The sequence below is a fragment of the Cydia pomonella genome, chromosome 2 (genome assembly GCF_033807575.1).
Source record: "Cydia pomonella isolate Wapato2018A chromosome 2, ilCydPomo1, whole genome shotgun sequence".
Classification (NCBI taxonomy): Eukaryota; Metazoa; Arthropoda; class Insecta; order Lepidoptera; family Tortricidae; genus Cydia; species Cydia pomonella.
In genome coordinates, this window is record NC_084704.1 from 4,255,857 (window position 1) to 4,271,644 (window position 15,788).

Sequence of the window (15,788 nt, forward strand, 5' to 3'; positions counted from 1 at the left end):
TGTAACGCTTGGACATGTCTATAGGGAGCGTGCATGAACTGTAAGAGGCAGCACAGGAGCCGTCAGATTTTTGGCGCGAGGCGTAAATGTGATGTTTTTTGTTCAGATGTAGCCCACAAGATGGCAGAACCTACTATGCACAAGAAAACACGTGACGTGTACATGTGCATGTTTATGGTTCCGATTCAGGCCACAAGATGGCAGACCCTCCAACGCGCACGGGCCCTATAAACGAAAATGCGTATTTTTACATGCAATTAATGTTCCCACCCTCCCACCGCAAAAATAAATATAACAACCCGGTGGGAACATTAATTGCATGTAAAAATACGCAAGTAAGTATAACGGGTTAGCACTGATTGACTAACACGTTATTTTGTCGCGGATTAGCAAAGTAACATTTCTTGCTTTAATTAGAATAGATTTGTTTACATGCATGTTTTTAGTTTATAGACATGCCCAAGCGTTACATGTAGACGTCATCAGGAGATGCTGGAGATGTTGACGGTCTGACACCCGACAACTGACTGACTGTCAGTTGTCGGGTGTAGCAAGGAAGTATAACGGGTTAGCACTGATTGAGTAACACGTTATTTTGTCGCGGATTAGCAAAGTAATATTTCTTGCTTTAATTAGCATGGATTTCCGCAAAGTAACGTCTGATTCTATTAATTATTTCAAACCTATTCTGTTGTTGTGCTTCTTCCTGAGATATAATTGTGGACTGCTCGGCACCACCACGCTGGGGCTGCAGGCTTCGGGCTTGAATTGTGGTAGTGTACTGAACTTTTGTTCGAAGTTCACCGTTTCTAGGACCCTGGAAAAAAAACAATAACGTCCAAATTAGAATCATGTTCTGTTTATTAGTATTTTCCAAATTAAATTAGCTAACAAAAAGTGACAATGACGTTTGGTTAATTACATAATTCTTTTGAAAAATGTACCTCGTGGTTCAAATGACCGATTCACATGGGTTTAGAGGTTCGAAGACAAAATTACTAAAATGGAATTCTGGAAAATGAAAATAAATATTGAATGGTAACATTATGGTTTGGATAACATTTTGAGTGGATTCGGATACGAACAGGAACCTGAACAGGAGGCTCTGTCAAAACAGTGAAATTAATAAAAAAAACAGTTTTTTTGAAGATTTGAAGGACACCTCATACTTGTAATTTTCTAAGCCAGTATCTTCTGTTATAGTTTCTTTATACCGCGTCGGTGGCAAACAAACATACGGCCCGCCTGATGGTAAGTAGTCACCGTAGCCTATGGACGCCTGCAACTCCAGTGGTGTTACATGCGCGTTGCCGACCCTTTAAAAACCTGTACCCTCCTTTTTTATTGAACCCCATACTGTATACCCTCGGGAAAACCTCGGCAGAGAGCTTATTCCGCAGCTGGAGCGTCCGCGGAAGGAAATTCCTTTTAAACCGCACATTGCGCGACCATTTGGAGGTATTAGTACCATTAACAATATATATAGTTTAGTTATATATAGATAGTTTAGCAGCCATGTTACAGCGAATTAAAGACATGTCGAAATAAAGCCTTATAATAGAGTTGTTTCCATCTACAAATCTTAGAGCAGAATTGTATCCCAATAAATTCTTATGGATTATAAGAACATGTTAAAATACCTTTAGTGGACCTCTAATGAGCATATTTTTGGAAATATTGAATTTAAAATATCTTTTAACACACGTCACGTGACCCAAGTCGAAACGACGATGAAGATTCTGATGACGTCACAACTCTCGGTTTGACAGTTCGATCAACCAAGGCCCCGCCGTTGTCTGTTCTCAGTACAAAGTTTAATACTTAAGTCGTAGCCATTTTGGTGGTGACAAGCTGTGTATGTTTGTGTATAAATGTGTGTGAACAGACCTTGATGTTACGTGTGTATGTACATTACATAGTTATGTGTCAAACCGTAAACGATGACGTCACACAATTTTCAAAGAGCGTTTTGGGCGCGAAAGCATCTATCTAAAAGATATTTTGTTAATTTATTTAATCTTTATTGCACAATATATGAAGGTACAAATGGTGGACTTAATGCCTTAAGGCTTTCTCTACCAGTCAACCAATGGGTTAAACCAGAAAGATTAAGTAGGTGCAGTGTCTTTTAAAGTAAATTAATTTGTAACCGAGACTATATATGAATATAAACTATATATTGATAAACTTACACATATACTTAATACAAATAAACATACATATATTAATACATACATAATTATACCAAGTGTGAATCATTAAGTTGATGAAGATGAAAGTTTGTCAAGGAAATACTTGCGCAACATGTGCTTGAATGTGAATTTGGTCTGCGCTTGTCTGATAGAGAGTGGGAGAACGTTCCAAAGTCTGATTGCCTGAAGAGTGAAAGAATTGGACATGAAACCCGTAATTTAACATATTTAAAGCCGTTTTTTTTTTCAGGACAACGTTTGGTTAATATAGAACGTATTACGAGCGTTTCAAAAAAATGGAAACAACCCTATTAAGGTACGCATACGTACTTGTCGCGGCCGTCCTCGGTGCCCTTCTTGAAGAGGCTCTTCTTGGGGTCGGGCTCGCGCGGCGACGCCGGCGCCGAGCCGCCCGCCTCCGCCGACCCCGCGGACCCCGTCGACGTGCCTGCGGGGACACACCTACTTCAATATAAGCCGGATTGACCTGTTCGATTAAAGTGTCCACGTGGGATCGAGAACTTGAAGCTTGTATCTCGTTCCAATGAGGGTGACCATAAGTCATATGTATGTGGGGTAGGATTTCTTCTCATTCGTGCATAGTCAGAGATAATTACAGTATTTTTCTTACGTTAGTATTATCGCCCCTAAAAAAGGATGGAACTGATGCTTAACTAGGGCGCTATGACAAAAAAATCAATTTGCAAAGTGGTGGTGTGGACTATTTCAGGTTAAGGTGGTTCGATTTCCATACAAAAAACGATAGCGTTTTATGAAGTCATTACACACTATTACTACATAAATATGTGTGCATCTATCTACTTTCGACTATTAGTTTGCGCTAAATTGATAGAAAAACTATGTTTCATACAGAAATCACGCAAAAAACGTTATTTTGAAAAATGTTACGTATTTGTATGGAAATCGAACCACCTTAAATGCTGGGCTTTTATTACACAACCAACGACGTAAAAAAACAGTAAATTTTATTGCAAGGGTACAACAAATGGCACGTTAAACGATTTTAGAAAAGAACCCTGAAATTCCTGAGACAAGCAACCGTTTTAGTCGGGTATCTTAAGGCTAGTAAATAATTAAGTGTCCATTTACAATATACATTGTTTTTTTTTATTGTACCGTAGACAATATTAATGTAAAAACACACTAGATATGCCTTTGACATCCTTAAACTTATTCTATGGAATTAAAAATCCCATCCTGAATAACACACACGAAATAGTTTCAATGTTCCTTATCTAGCAGACATCTAACGATGGCTCATCAATCGATATATTTTTTGCAAAATTTACAATAATTAAATTTATTATCTCTTTGTAAACCCTTTTCATGAAGATAATAATTTTATTATCTTAAAACTCGTCAAAGAAATGGTGAAAAGTTCTTCATTATGGTTAAACTCAAATTTTAAAAATCCAAACCATTACTGTCGTGTTTTAGCGGACGGGAAGTTATTACTGTACCCCTAGTGTAAATATTTTCGACAGCGAAACGTGACGTACGCGTTTGCGTTAAGTGTCATTTTGTATGAGATTTTTGACTTTCCAAAACGTCCCGCTTGGCGCGCTGTTCAAAAACCCATACAAAATGAGACTTAACGCAAACGCGTACGTCACGTTTCGCTGTCGACTAAATTTACACTAGGGGTACAGTATTGTTTTATACTTTTAAAAACTCGTATCCACTAAGTAAAAACCAAACAGCCAATTATTATAGCTGCCGGGCGCGTCTACACGACCCGGTCAGCATCATTTCAAGCTGTGTCATGTCTCGTTCTCGTTCACCGTCGTGTATGATCGTGCGAATACTGCTTAATAAAATGAAAGACTATATAACTTTTATATTTTTTTAAGGATCTCGTGCGTGCACATACAGCTTATATTGCACAATTATTTTGAATGAACGAATATTGAATGGTACTGAATGGCAGAATAAGTTGTACCTTTAATTTTTAAGAGGGAATTTTTTTTTTTGACGTTTTTGATGTGAAGGTTCCATTTGAGTGCTGGTCGATGATTATTTCTGCATGTTTAGAGAAAAGCACTATATATGTCTCGGCAGGAACAGAAATTCGTGTATTCGTCTTCTTTGTTGGATTCCGCTTCGCGCGTCGGATTGGTCTTTCCCGGCCTTTGCAATAATCTATTGGCCTTTATCATATAGTCGCATTACCTCTGCTGAGCCGCTTCTGCAGCGGCGCGCGGCCCAGCTGCGCCGGCGTGGGCGCCAGCGGGAAGGGCCGCGCCTCCTCGGCGGGACTCTCCCATTGCCTACCAATACAAGTACATTATGTATAGTAAAAAAGTGTGTGTGTCATGAAATACTCGGTTAGAACGAGGTATTGGTAAACGTAGTATATTATTGATTAACAAATAAAAAAACTATTACTTACGCGATTAAGTCCCGTAATAGTTTTAAAATTATAAATAAATAAAAAACTTAATCGATAAGGGTGCCTTTCGACCAGTGATATGCTATTGTTTTCATACATTTGAAACGCAGCTCCAACTACAGCTACATTTCAAATGTATTAAAACACAGCATAGCACATCTCTGGTTGAAAGGCACCCTAAAATAATAATTATCGAAACTGCTCACAAATCAGTTCAGAATTGGAACTTACAGACAGGACGAACAACTAAACATAAGAAAACATTTTTGTACTAACTGAAACTGATACGCTTAGCTCAAGCTTCACACCCGCTTAGTCAATTAAAAATACAAAGATCTACATACACGTCCGGGGATCGAACCCGGATCGTCGCTGATACCACTTGCTTCTAAGCGGCAGTTTGCCAACTGTGCCACTATAGGATACAAGTATGTGAAATTAGGCTACTTATTCCCGAGAAATAATTTAAACAAAAGAGGGCCGTGACGTGAAAATCTTACACTTTTTTCGCCCAGACCGCCAACCGTCCGATAAGGAACTTCATTCCAAAAATACGCTATGAAAATATTATCGTTTCTAGGAACACTGCACACGGTGACTTCTCACTACAAATTAAACCAATGTGAAAAATCAATGTACTTACGCATTAGGTTTCTGCGTGGGTTGAGTGTTGTTCTGAGAGACTATCACAGACTGGCCCGGACCTGGACCTTGTACGGTTTGGCTTTGACTCTTAGGCGGTTCAACTTCTGAAAAAAAAATATATATTAAGTTTGGTTCCAGAGGGCATTACATTAAATTTATGAGATTTCACATAGCCTATTTAATCAGCGGATAATCAAGAAGACTTGAATTGAATATCACGTCTATCGTGTGCGGCGCGTAATCGTGAACCTTGTCGGAATGCACGAAGGTTGATATTGAGCTGTAGCCGCGCGCGTCGATTGACGCCTTTGGCCGTCAAAGGGTTAATGTGAGGCTTACGGAAGGTAAGGAAATAAATCTCCATGTACCAAAAAGTGTCATCAAAAAACCTTAAATAGGCGCTACAATACCTAGAATACTTGAACAAAAAAATCAAATCATAGACAGCGCACTTCACTCCGTCAATAGCGCCTAGCTAGCCGTTCTTAGCTACTCTAGCGCTACTCTGGAGAGATTTGGAACTATTATTTACAGCTGACAGCTGGACACTTTTGCAACAGTTCTACCATAAGAGATGTCACTCCTCTTAATTCCACACTCCATAGTAAGGCTGTAAGCGATATTGAATGCGTAGTTGAGACTGGCGACTTTTAATCCGGAGATCGGCGGTCGACTGCTGGCTAGTAATAATGAGTTTACAGTACATATGGGGCTACTTTATAGCACTAGTGCGAGAAGTAGCATATTACGTTACTGTGTCGAACATTTAAAGGGCCATATGTACTGTAAAACGTTGTACGATACATGTGCGAATAGGTAATTCGCAACTCGTGTCGATTTAAAACACTCCCTTCGGTCGTGTTTTAATTTATCGCCACTCGTTTCGAATTTCCTATTTTTCGCACTTGTATCGTAATGTACTATTTTAGTAACTTATGCATGGATGCAATGGATGTGATTGAATAGCGACCTATATATCCAGGACGAAATTAAAAAATCGATCTGAAGTCTCCACCGCCTCTTGACCAGATACGATTGTGTCCAGCAATAGGACTTTCATAGGTTGAGTAGACACGTTAATATTTAATAAAAAAAAGCGGCTAAGTGCTCGCCCATGAAGGGTTCCGTACCATTTATGACGTATTAAAAAAACTACTTACTGGATTTCGTTTAAACCAATTTTCGGTGGAAGTTTGCATGGTAATGTACATCATATATATTTTTTTAGTTTTATCATTCTCTTATTTTAGAAGTTACAGGGGGGGGGGGGGGGGGCACTCATTTTACCACTTTGGAAGTGTCTCTCACGCAAACTATTCAGTTTAGACAAAAATGATATTAGAAACCTCAATATCATTTTTGAAGACCTATCCATAGACACCCTACACGTATGGGTTTGATGAAAAAAAATTAGTTTCAGTTCTAAGTATGGGGAACCCCCAAAATTTATTGTTTTTTTTTTTTCTATTTTTGTGTGAAAATCTTAATGCGGTTCACAGAATACATCTACTTACCAAGTTTCAACAGTATAGTTCTTATAGTTTCGGAAAAAAGTGCCTGTGACATACGGACGGACAGACAGACAGACATGACGAATCCATAAGGGTTCCGTTTTTTGCCATTTGGCTACGGAACCCTAAAAAAGTTGATATTTAATTAGTGTAGGTACCAGTATTAAAGGAGGGCACATAAAGCCGCTGCAGCTGGACGTAGTGCAGCTGCGGCTCCGACGGCGCGTCGCCGGCCTGGCTCGCCTTCAGCAGCAGGTTGCCGGACGCGTCCACGGACAGCGTCAGGGGACCTGCGGGGCAGGACATCTTCATTTAATTCTCGTAAAATGGCAAGGTAACTAGTTTTTATTTTTTGGATAACATATCGGATAAGATTTGGTAGGTATAATAAAGAATTGTAGTATCTGGTTTATAAAATACATGATCATTATGTTAATTGAATAGCGTTGTCGCAAACACTGCGCTACGCCTAAGGTTACCAGATAGCCGTACCGATAGGCGACATGCTTGTCAAACCAAGATATATTAATTAAGTTAAATTTATCAAATCATTTATTTGCTAGAATACAGTCAAGTGGATGTTGTCAAATACATTTCAAAGAACAGTGTATTCAGCCAGTTAATGGGCATGCAAATCTTATATTCATAAATAAAATTAATCTAATTTATACTAAATGTAGTAAATATCATTTGTATTATTTTTACATTGTTTTAATTTGATTTGGATGAATATAAATAACTAAAATGGTACATTATAAAAAAGTATATTAATTCATTAGAATTCCTGACATTTTCGTATTCCGGCCGCTTTCCTGACAAACGGCCAAAATTCCTGACGTCTGATAACCCTAGCTACACCAGCCTTACGCTCTGCTAGCAGGAGTTGCGTTTTCACGCGCGACTCCATGCATCTAGAACGACTTCAAGTATGGAGTCGCGCGCGAAACGCAACTCAGCCGGTCAGGTGGGGCACGGATTGGACGTCACTTATAGTCGGCGTAGGCGACATGCGCGAAGCGATAACGTTGTCGAGTGCAGCTTGAGTGGTAAGTTTGGGTGTGGAGAGTGAAATGCTGTGTAAGGTTATAGACTTACCCGTGGCATTGTCGCCCACGCTGCGTTTAACCAGCGATACACTCTTTAACAACGCATTGCTCAGGTTCCCTTGAGGCACGGACTGCACATTCGACACGCCACTGGATGTGACTCGCACGCCACTAGTGGGAGTTGGCAACATGAGCGAAGGATGACGTTATCAAGTGCAGCTTGAGTGGTAAGGTTGGGTGTGGAGAGCGAGATGCTGTGTAAGGTTATAGACTTACCCGTGGCATTGTCGCCAACGCTGCGCTTGACCAGCGTTACACTCTTCAACAGCGCATTGCTCAGGTTCCCTTGCGGCACGGACTGCACATTCGACACGCCACTGGATATGACTTGCACGCCAGAGGTTGGCGTTGGCGACATGAGCGAGGCGATGGCGTTGTCGAGCGCGGCTTGTGTGGTCAGGTTGGGCGTGGAGAGCGAGATGCCCTGCACGCTGCTGGTGATGGCGGCGGTGCCGTGCGGGGAGGCGGGCACGTGGTTGATCTTGTTGTGCGCGTAGGCGTTCCATTGCCGGTGGTTTTCTGCGAGGAAATGGATTTGGTATTAAAGATCCGCTTGAAAAATCAAGAAGTTCGATGTCATAACTATTGAGGCAAATCTGAGAGACAGTTTTCCAAAATTTTCCTTTAGCAACTTTTGGCAAATTATGTTTAAGTGTGAGAAAAACTGCTTACATCTTCGGTGTGTGTAAACTCTTCTACCCGTATTATACATTAAAATAATTGTTACATTGTTTTAAATGGAAATGGCGCCTTCCCTTAAATAAACAAAGTACTATTCTTTTGTCTCATTTAATAAGAACAAAATAAATTCAACTTTAAAAATACAATTAGATTCAAATTTCTTTGGAAAAAGGTTTTGTATGATGAAGGGTGTGAGGCTACAACTCCAAACCCTCTTGTACAATGGCCTTCATGACTTACCCGAGTCGGCATGCGTAGACTTGAAGGCGCCGCCAGTGGGCTGGAACACCTTAGATCCTCCGGGACTCGACGCGGTTATGCCGCCGAGCAGATTATCAGACGAACCGGCTCTGAAATTATAAATAAAACTTTATTTGAATCTCTAGCTGCTTGATCCGGGTTACTCGGGCTACCCTTTCTTTTGCTATTTAGTTGGCCCGCTAGAAGGAAGGGGGAAAGTAAAGGGTATAAAATTCGGGGCGCAAAAGAAAGTGGTACGGTTTGGTGTATATATGTTAACATAGCGACGTAACAAGGTACCTGGCCTTGATGGGCTTGGGGCGGCGCGTGTCGCGGTGCTTGAGGTAGTCGCGCGGCTCGTGCGTGTCGGAGTCCGAGTCCGTGACGCGCTCGCCGCACTTCAGGTCCATCTCGGCGTTGTGTGCCGCCGCCACCGCTTCTTCGCAGATAGACGCGGTTATCTAAAAATATAATACATTTGGTGTAAAATCTAAACACGAAACTGCCTTCTTGAAAGTTTTATTATTATTATTATTTTAAACTTTATTGCACATAAAAAAAGAGTACAACAGGCGGACTTAACCGACACCGAAACACGAACACGAAAAGTTTCAGATCTAAATAAGCCAGTATTACCTTAAGATACGGTCCTATGAAAATCCCTTGGGAGACTCCGTACGTACGTAACAATTTTTTTAGAATGACAGTATTCGAATTTCGAACGCCTTTTCCGAATCCAAAAAGCCACCATGACGAGGAGATCAGAAGTATTAGGCGCCCCACCTCTAGGGCATGGACCCTGTGATCTTACCTTTACAGAGATTATTTATAGGCTAGGAACAACGATGGACCTAATGCACTCCCTTGGGGAACTCCGTATACACGTAACACAATTGGTATCGAAAGAGTATCGAACGCCTTTTCCCAATCTAAAAGGACTAATTACCATTTTCTCGTCATCACTAAGCTGCGGCGAACTAGCATGATTGAAAGAAGCCACCGTGACGGGAAGGTCCGAAGCGCTGCTTGTATTGGGACCCTCTGATGGGGTCCGTGGACTCTGCGGCATGGACCCTGTGGGGTCCCGACTGCTAGACGACTTTCTTCTGTCCTTGTTGCACCATTTCCATTCAGGATGGGCTTTGAAATGAGCCTCCTTAACCTGGGAGAAAATTATTAATCAAGTCATGGTCATCGAAAGATGGCAGTAAATTTACGTCGCTACAAAGTTTTTTTTGACAATACACCTATACAATATTTCTAATTATCTTTGCTAGATACTAATGTGCAGGAACTTTCTCGTTATAACCGACTTTAAGAGTTCTTAATTCGTCGGGATTTTTGTCTGTTTAAAACGGTATACTTGGTCCCATTGTCATCAAAACAGGATCTGATGACGGGATCCTGGAGAAATCGAGGGAACTCTTCAACTATTACAAGCAAAATTATAGTGACTTACGTATTTTTTAAAATTCTTTTGAGGAAGTGGAACTGCTGACCAAGAGTATGAGATTATGGAAGTTAAATTGTTTTGTGAAGTTGGTTATTTTTTGTAAAATGTTGTTTTAAGAAGACGATGGCTAAAAATCTGTACCTCGCTGGCCAGTTCGTGGTATTTCTGCTTCTCCTCAGGTTTGAGCGCGTACCACCACTCGCCTAAGATCTTGCTGACGGTGCGGTTGTCCTGGTTCGGGTGTCGCTGGTGCACCATTTGTCGGTGTCGCTTCGAGAATATCATGAAGGCGTTCATTGGTCGGCGGATACGGTTGTGTTCTTTCTAAAAAAAATAAGAATAATTTGAGAATCATTAGAATCGATAAGAATATTGATTTTGTAAAATATAGATGGTATTTATTTTTTTATAATTTGTTTTACACAGTATAAAATTGTATAAATGGCGGACTTAAAGTAACAGTCAACCATCCTAATTTTAAACGAAAGGTAGCCGAGCGGTCCATCTGTCTCGTAAACGGAAGACTCAGGTTCAATTCCAGCCCTGGGCGCTGGAGACCTTGGTAATTTTTTCCTTTGTATATGAAATTAATTTCGTTTATTACCCTTGATAAAGTGGTTTGCTGAGGGTGACTGACCTTCTCCTGCGGGCCGGCGGCGGGCAGCGAGGACAGGCTGTGCGAGCGCCGCTTGCTGCTGTCGTCGCCGCCGCTCGGCTCGTCGCACTCGAACACTTCCTCGTCCTCTTCTGTGCACATGGATGTTATGCCGTCCACTGGAACCAAACAACTAGTTACGGACGATCAAAAGTGCATCCTTAGATGAGCAGGCATAAGCGGTGGGAGGGAGTTACCGAACGGGGTAGTCTTATGTATCTTTCAGTAGGGGTAGCAGAGAAAGCGCTATATTGTTTGTCGTTGTCCTAGTCTCACTTGTCCTTCCTGCCTACTTCTAAAAAGTTCTAAGTGACGTAGACGGTTTTTGTTGCCCACCGTTTTTTATGGTGACGAAATTTAGATTTTTGTGTTTCACGGTAGGCCCTCTGGAGTGGGCTCTCACCACTGTGGCATGTACCCCAAAATTGATGTTTATTTAGGGTTTTGTCAGTTGCTTTCTTATGGCGAGGTTAGTATCGGTAAGGACTCGGGTTTTACGAATCTTAACTTACATGTAGAACCTGTTGCATGAATGAATGATGATATATTTTGAATTTGAATACTTATAGATTAGAATTAACGTGATAAGTTGATAACAAAGAAAACGCAAGAAGTCAAAGTTCACTACAATATTTTTTAAATTTATATTGACAATAAATCAGTAAGGTAATTACGTGTTAAAAAATTCAAAACTAAAACACAATATCAATTTAAACAATTCAGGTCCGTGAGTGTACTTACCGCCCTCGGTCTTGATCTCCTCCTGCTTGATGTGCGGCGTGTGAGGCGTGTGCGGGGTGTGCGGGGTGTGCGGCGTGTGCGGCGTGTGCGGCGTGTGCGGCGTGCGCGGCGTGCGCGGGCTGGCGGGCGCGGGCGGCGAGGACGCCGTGAGGAGTGGCACCAGGGACTGCCACGGGAACACGCCGCCGCTGACACCACTCGTGGACACTGCGAAAGAAAAACATTATTAATACAATGCCCTAATATCTGGGAGGCCGAGCTTTGCTCCGAAAACGTATAAAAACTCAAAGTGCCTTTCCCAGAGAAAAGACCTAGCTAAATTTCAACTAGCTAACTATCACGGTTCATGGTATACAGTCTGGTGATAGACGGACGGACGGACAGCGAAGTCTCAGTAATAGGGTCCCGTTTGACCCTTTGGGTACGGAACCCTAAAAACACCATAGTTACAAGGATAAGGTCAATTACCAAATCCCAAACTCACAAGCGGTATTGAACCTTTAAGTCTAAGGAGAGACTTTGCCTCCTTGTGTGTGTTCTACCGCTTGTACAATGGGCTGTGCTCTGAAGAATTGTTTGACATGATGCCAACGGCCGCTTTCTATCACCGCACCGCTCGCCGTCGGCAGGGTGTTCATCCTCACACCCTAGAACCTAAATGGTCGCGTACTGTGCGGTTTAAGAGGAATTTCCTCCCGCGAACGCTTCGGCTGTGGAATGAGCTTCCTGCCGAGGTTTTCCCGAGGGGCTACAGTATGGGGTTCTTCAAAAAAGGAGTGTACAGGTTTTTAAAGGGTCGGCAACGCGCATGTAATGCCTCTGGTGTTGCAGGCGTCCATAGGCTGCGGTGATTGCTTACCATCAGGCGGGCCGTATGCTTGTTTGCCACCGTCGTGGTATAAAAAAAAAAATTACCTATAATGTGCGTGTGCGGCGTGGGCGGCGGCAGCACGGGCAGCAGCTGGCTGGGCCGCACGATCACTGCGCTGCCGTTGCCGTTGTTCACCTGCTGCGAACACACACGTGCAGTTACAAGCTTTTTTCTTTCTTTTATCTCTCCTATTCCGAAAGCATATATAGTACAAAGAGTGGGGAAGTAGGTTATCTTCATACGAACGCAGCGCGCGCGGCTTGTATGTGTACGCCATATTATCTATGCGTCGCAGCACGCACACTCAAACAAAAGCCGCCAAAAACGTGCGGCGACGCATAGATACTATGGCGCACACTAACAAGCCGCGCGCGGTGCGGTATGAAGATAACCTACTTCCCCACTCTTTGTACTATGCCGAAAGTTCACCTTTCATAGGCTGATAGCCGGGTGGAAAGTAATCTTTTTTTAATTTGTATTTCGAGCAACGGCTAACAGCTATGTATGCCATATTATTCAGTTAAAAGCTCTCATATTAGCTTTCGCATTTTTTAACCAAGTATTATCGATTTTAAATGTCAATTGAATTATTAAAAAATACTTTTTTTTTTAATAAATCAATAAAAATGAGGATGAATGTTTGTAATATTATCATTACATTACATTAATTTATTCATTCTGTTTAATTTTTTTAAGGTGCATATGCATTACGGCCGTTTTAGACACATCCCAATTTAGGATCAGTTTGTCTATGGTTTTAGATTTTTTTTTCGATCAAAATGAAAATCGCGCCAATTCCAGTACCTAATTCTCTTGACCTATAATAAACCTACATTTCTTGTGTTTGACTTTCCTCATCTTCGAAATGAAAAGTAGAGTATTTAACTCGGGTAAAAATAACCATCTCACCCTCGAACTATTGACGCTATCAGTTCATTCGAGCGCCAAAATATCTCGGGTGGTATGGCTCACTTTCCACCTTTGATTAACAATGTACTATTTAATCCTGTTACCCCCTGGTCCTGGGCAGCTTGGGTAACCTCCTCCCACCCCATCCCCAATACACCCAACTCTACGCAACGGCGCCAAATAGATTTAGGGCGACCATGTTTCCGTTACACACAATGAAAAATGAACTGATTAGCTTTGTATTCTTTATGAATGACCAACGTTATCTACTATAATATTTTTAGCTTCACCATTATGTCATCCATTGGTTAAAGTATCATGTCTAATCTCAGAAAACTAACAGACAAACTGACAGAAGTTGAAATCACAAATCACAAAAGACCACCCACGCCAATTCTGGTGGCCGAAAAGTTTGCCGCCTTAATCCTTCTATTGTCTATCACCCTTGGCTATTTATATACATTCTAAGAAACAGTTGTTATCGACGATATTATCTAGTATCCTCAAAAATCACACGTCTAATAAGGCAAAAGTAAAATGCAATTTTATGATCTCGTTAAGAGAGTCCAAAGTCGAATATCATATTTGAAAGTCAGTGGTTTACATTCATTCATCTGCCTGGATTGTTATTGTCAGATAAGATTCTAAACGAAAGTTCAGGGTTTGACGAACATGCGCGAAAATGTTGACGTAATTCATAATAAACCTTGACATCATTACACGTTCCAGTTTTTAGGCCATATTTCCGCGCATTTATATATATTTCGACCTATATAGAAAACTCGCCTAGCCTCGTATTATATGACGGTCTCATTTCGCATTCCCGCTATCACACTGTAATGTAACATTTCAAGGGATAAAATAGTATTTTATACAATCGTGATATAATAAAGCGCTTTTCAGACAAGTACCATGTTTAGGCAAGGAAGCTTGGTGAGTAGGGTACGAGATTGAAAAGCTTGATTATATCATTATTGTACATAATACTTTTTTACTATAAAATGTAAATAATTCATGAAAATTGGTAAGTATCTCAGTAGACAAAAATGTAGTATAAAAGACATAAACGCGCGACGGTTATAATTGAATTGGTGAAATCTTAATTCAACCATTACAAATACATTTTAACTTACATGATCCCCGTTGTCCAAGGGCCTGTGTTGGTCGTGGTCGGAGTCATTGTTGTTGATGTTTATGTTCATCTGTTGCGCTAACTGGTGTGTTTTCTGTTCAATCTGAAGACAAACATTTTAGTTTACACCTAAACTTGATCATCCGAAAAAAAGGTATTTTATACTTACGTCTACAGGAAACATGTATCAATTTTACTGTAGCGAACAGCACAGGAGCGCCTTGTTTAATGGCGTAATGAGTAAATGTCAAGTTTAAGTTTTCTAATTATGCCGAAAGACGCCGTGCATAAACTGATTGGCGTAAATTGTCAATGTACATCCTTAGGCTTACATTTTCGACTTAGACCATGCACACGGTCTCCAGAATATAAACTTGAACTGACCTGAACAGTCTCAGCCGGTTCGTTTTTTATGAACACAAATTTCTTCTCGTTGGTGGCTTGCGGTATGACGTACAGCCTCGCTTGGAGTGGCGCCGGCTTCACGACCCGCGCCTCGGTCGCTTCGGGGCGGCTCTCTAACCTCACGTGCTCTCGCTGAAATATATTATTTATTTGTAACATTTCCAAGTAAATTTCATTTATTTGTGTGATGAACATAGACGTTTATTCCTGAGTCATGAATGTTTTCTATGTACGTATTTATCTATATAACTATATGTATTTCGCCGCCTAGTAGGCATAGGTTGATCTGTGTAAGATGTAGAGGCCATAATAATTTATTATTAAGAAAATCATAACATACAAACCTGATCTTCCTCCTCATAATTCCTCACAAAATTAACATGATTATTCATAGTAGGCGATTCCTCCCGCCTATAATCATGTATACCGTTCCTCATCGGCAACGGCTGAGCCCGATATATATGCTCCAAGTCTATCCCATTCGACGTCGGTATGGTCCTGTGCATCACCAGGTTATGTGGAATCTCGTCCAGCTTGGCTGTTCGGAGGCTGTTGGCTATGCTCGTCTGCAAGCTCTGGCCGTTGAGGGTGGTCAGGTTGAGAGATATGCTGGAGGGGAGGCTGAGGTTGGTCTGTGCGGGCGAGTTGAGGTTCTGTATGGAGCTCGGGATGTTGAGGCCGGAGGTCTGCACGCCGATCACGTTGGCTTGGCTGATGCTGTTTGTTTGGATGGTTGTGGTTCCGTTGCGGTTTTCGACCTGGAGATGGGGGATTATATCATAGTGATATATTGACTGTTTAACTAATTAAACTGTCTATTTACTACAATTATTGGTC

The 15,788-nt window shown here is 41.3% G+C and overlaps 1 protein-coding gene across 1 annotated transcript in view; it reads right to left on the reverse strand.

The window, feature by feature from the left end:
- LOC133531856 (protein capicua homolog) overlaps positions 1–15,788 on the reverse strand; it is an 87,331-nt gene that overhangs the window by 12,004 nt on the left and 59,539 nt on the right. The window contains exons 11-26 of the mRNA XM_061870253.1: positions 15,296–15,709; positions 14,931–15,083; positions 14,548–14,649; positions 12,550–12,640; positions 11,635–11,841; positions 10,876–11,012; positions 10,380–10,562; positions 9,732–9,947; positions 9,086–9,246; positions 8,786–8,895; positions 8,081–8,383; positions 6,917–7,048; positions 5,246–5,351; positions 4,383–4,480; positions 2,523–2,640; positions 684–817 (exon numbers count right to left, since the gene is read on the reverse strand). Of these exons, the coding sequence (XP_061726237.1) occupies positions 684–817; positions 2,523–2,640; positions 4,383–4,480; positions 5,246–5,351; positions 6,917–7,048; positions 8,081–8,383; positions 8,786–8,895; positions 9,086–9,246; positions 9,732–9,947; positions 10,380–10,562; positions 10,876–11,012; positions 11,635–11,841; positions 12,550–12,640; positions 14,548–14,649; positions 14,931–15,083; positions 15,296–15,709 (2,665 nt within the window). The remainder of the gene's footprint in view (positions 1–683; positions 818–2,522; positions 2,641–4,382; positions 4,481–5,245; positions 5,352–6,916; positions 7,049–8,080; positions 8,384–8,785; positions 8,896–9,085; positions 9,247–9,731; positions 9,948–10,379; positions 10,563–10,875; positions 11,013–11,634; positions 11,842–12,549; positions 12,641–14,547; positions 14,650–14,930; positions 15,084–15,295; positions 15,710–15,788) is intronic.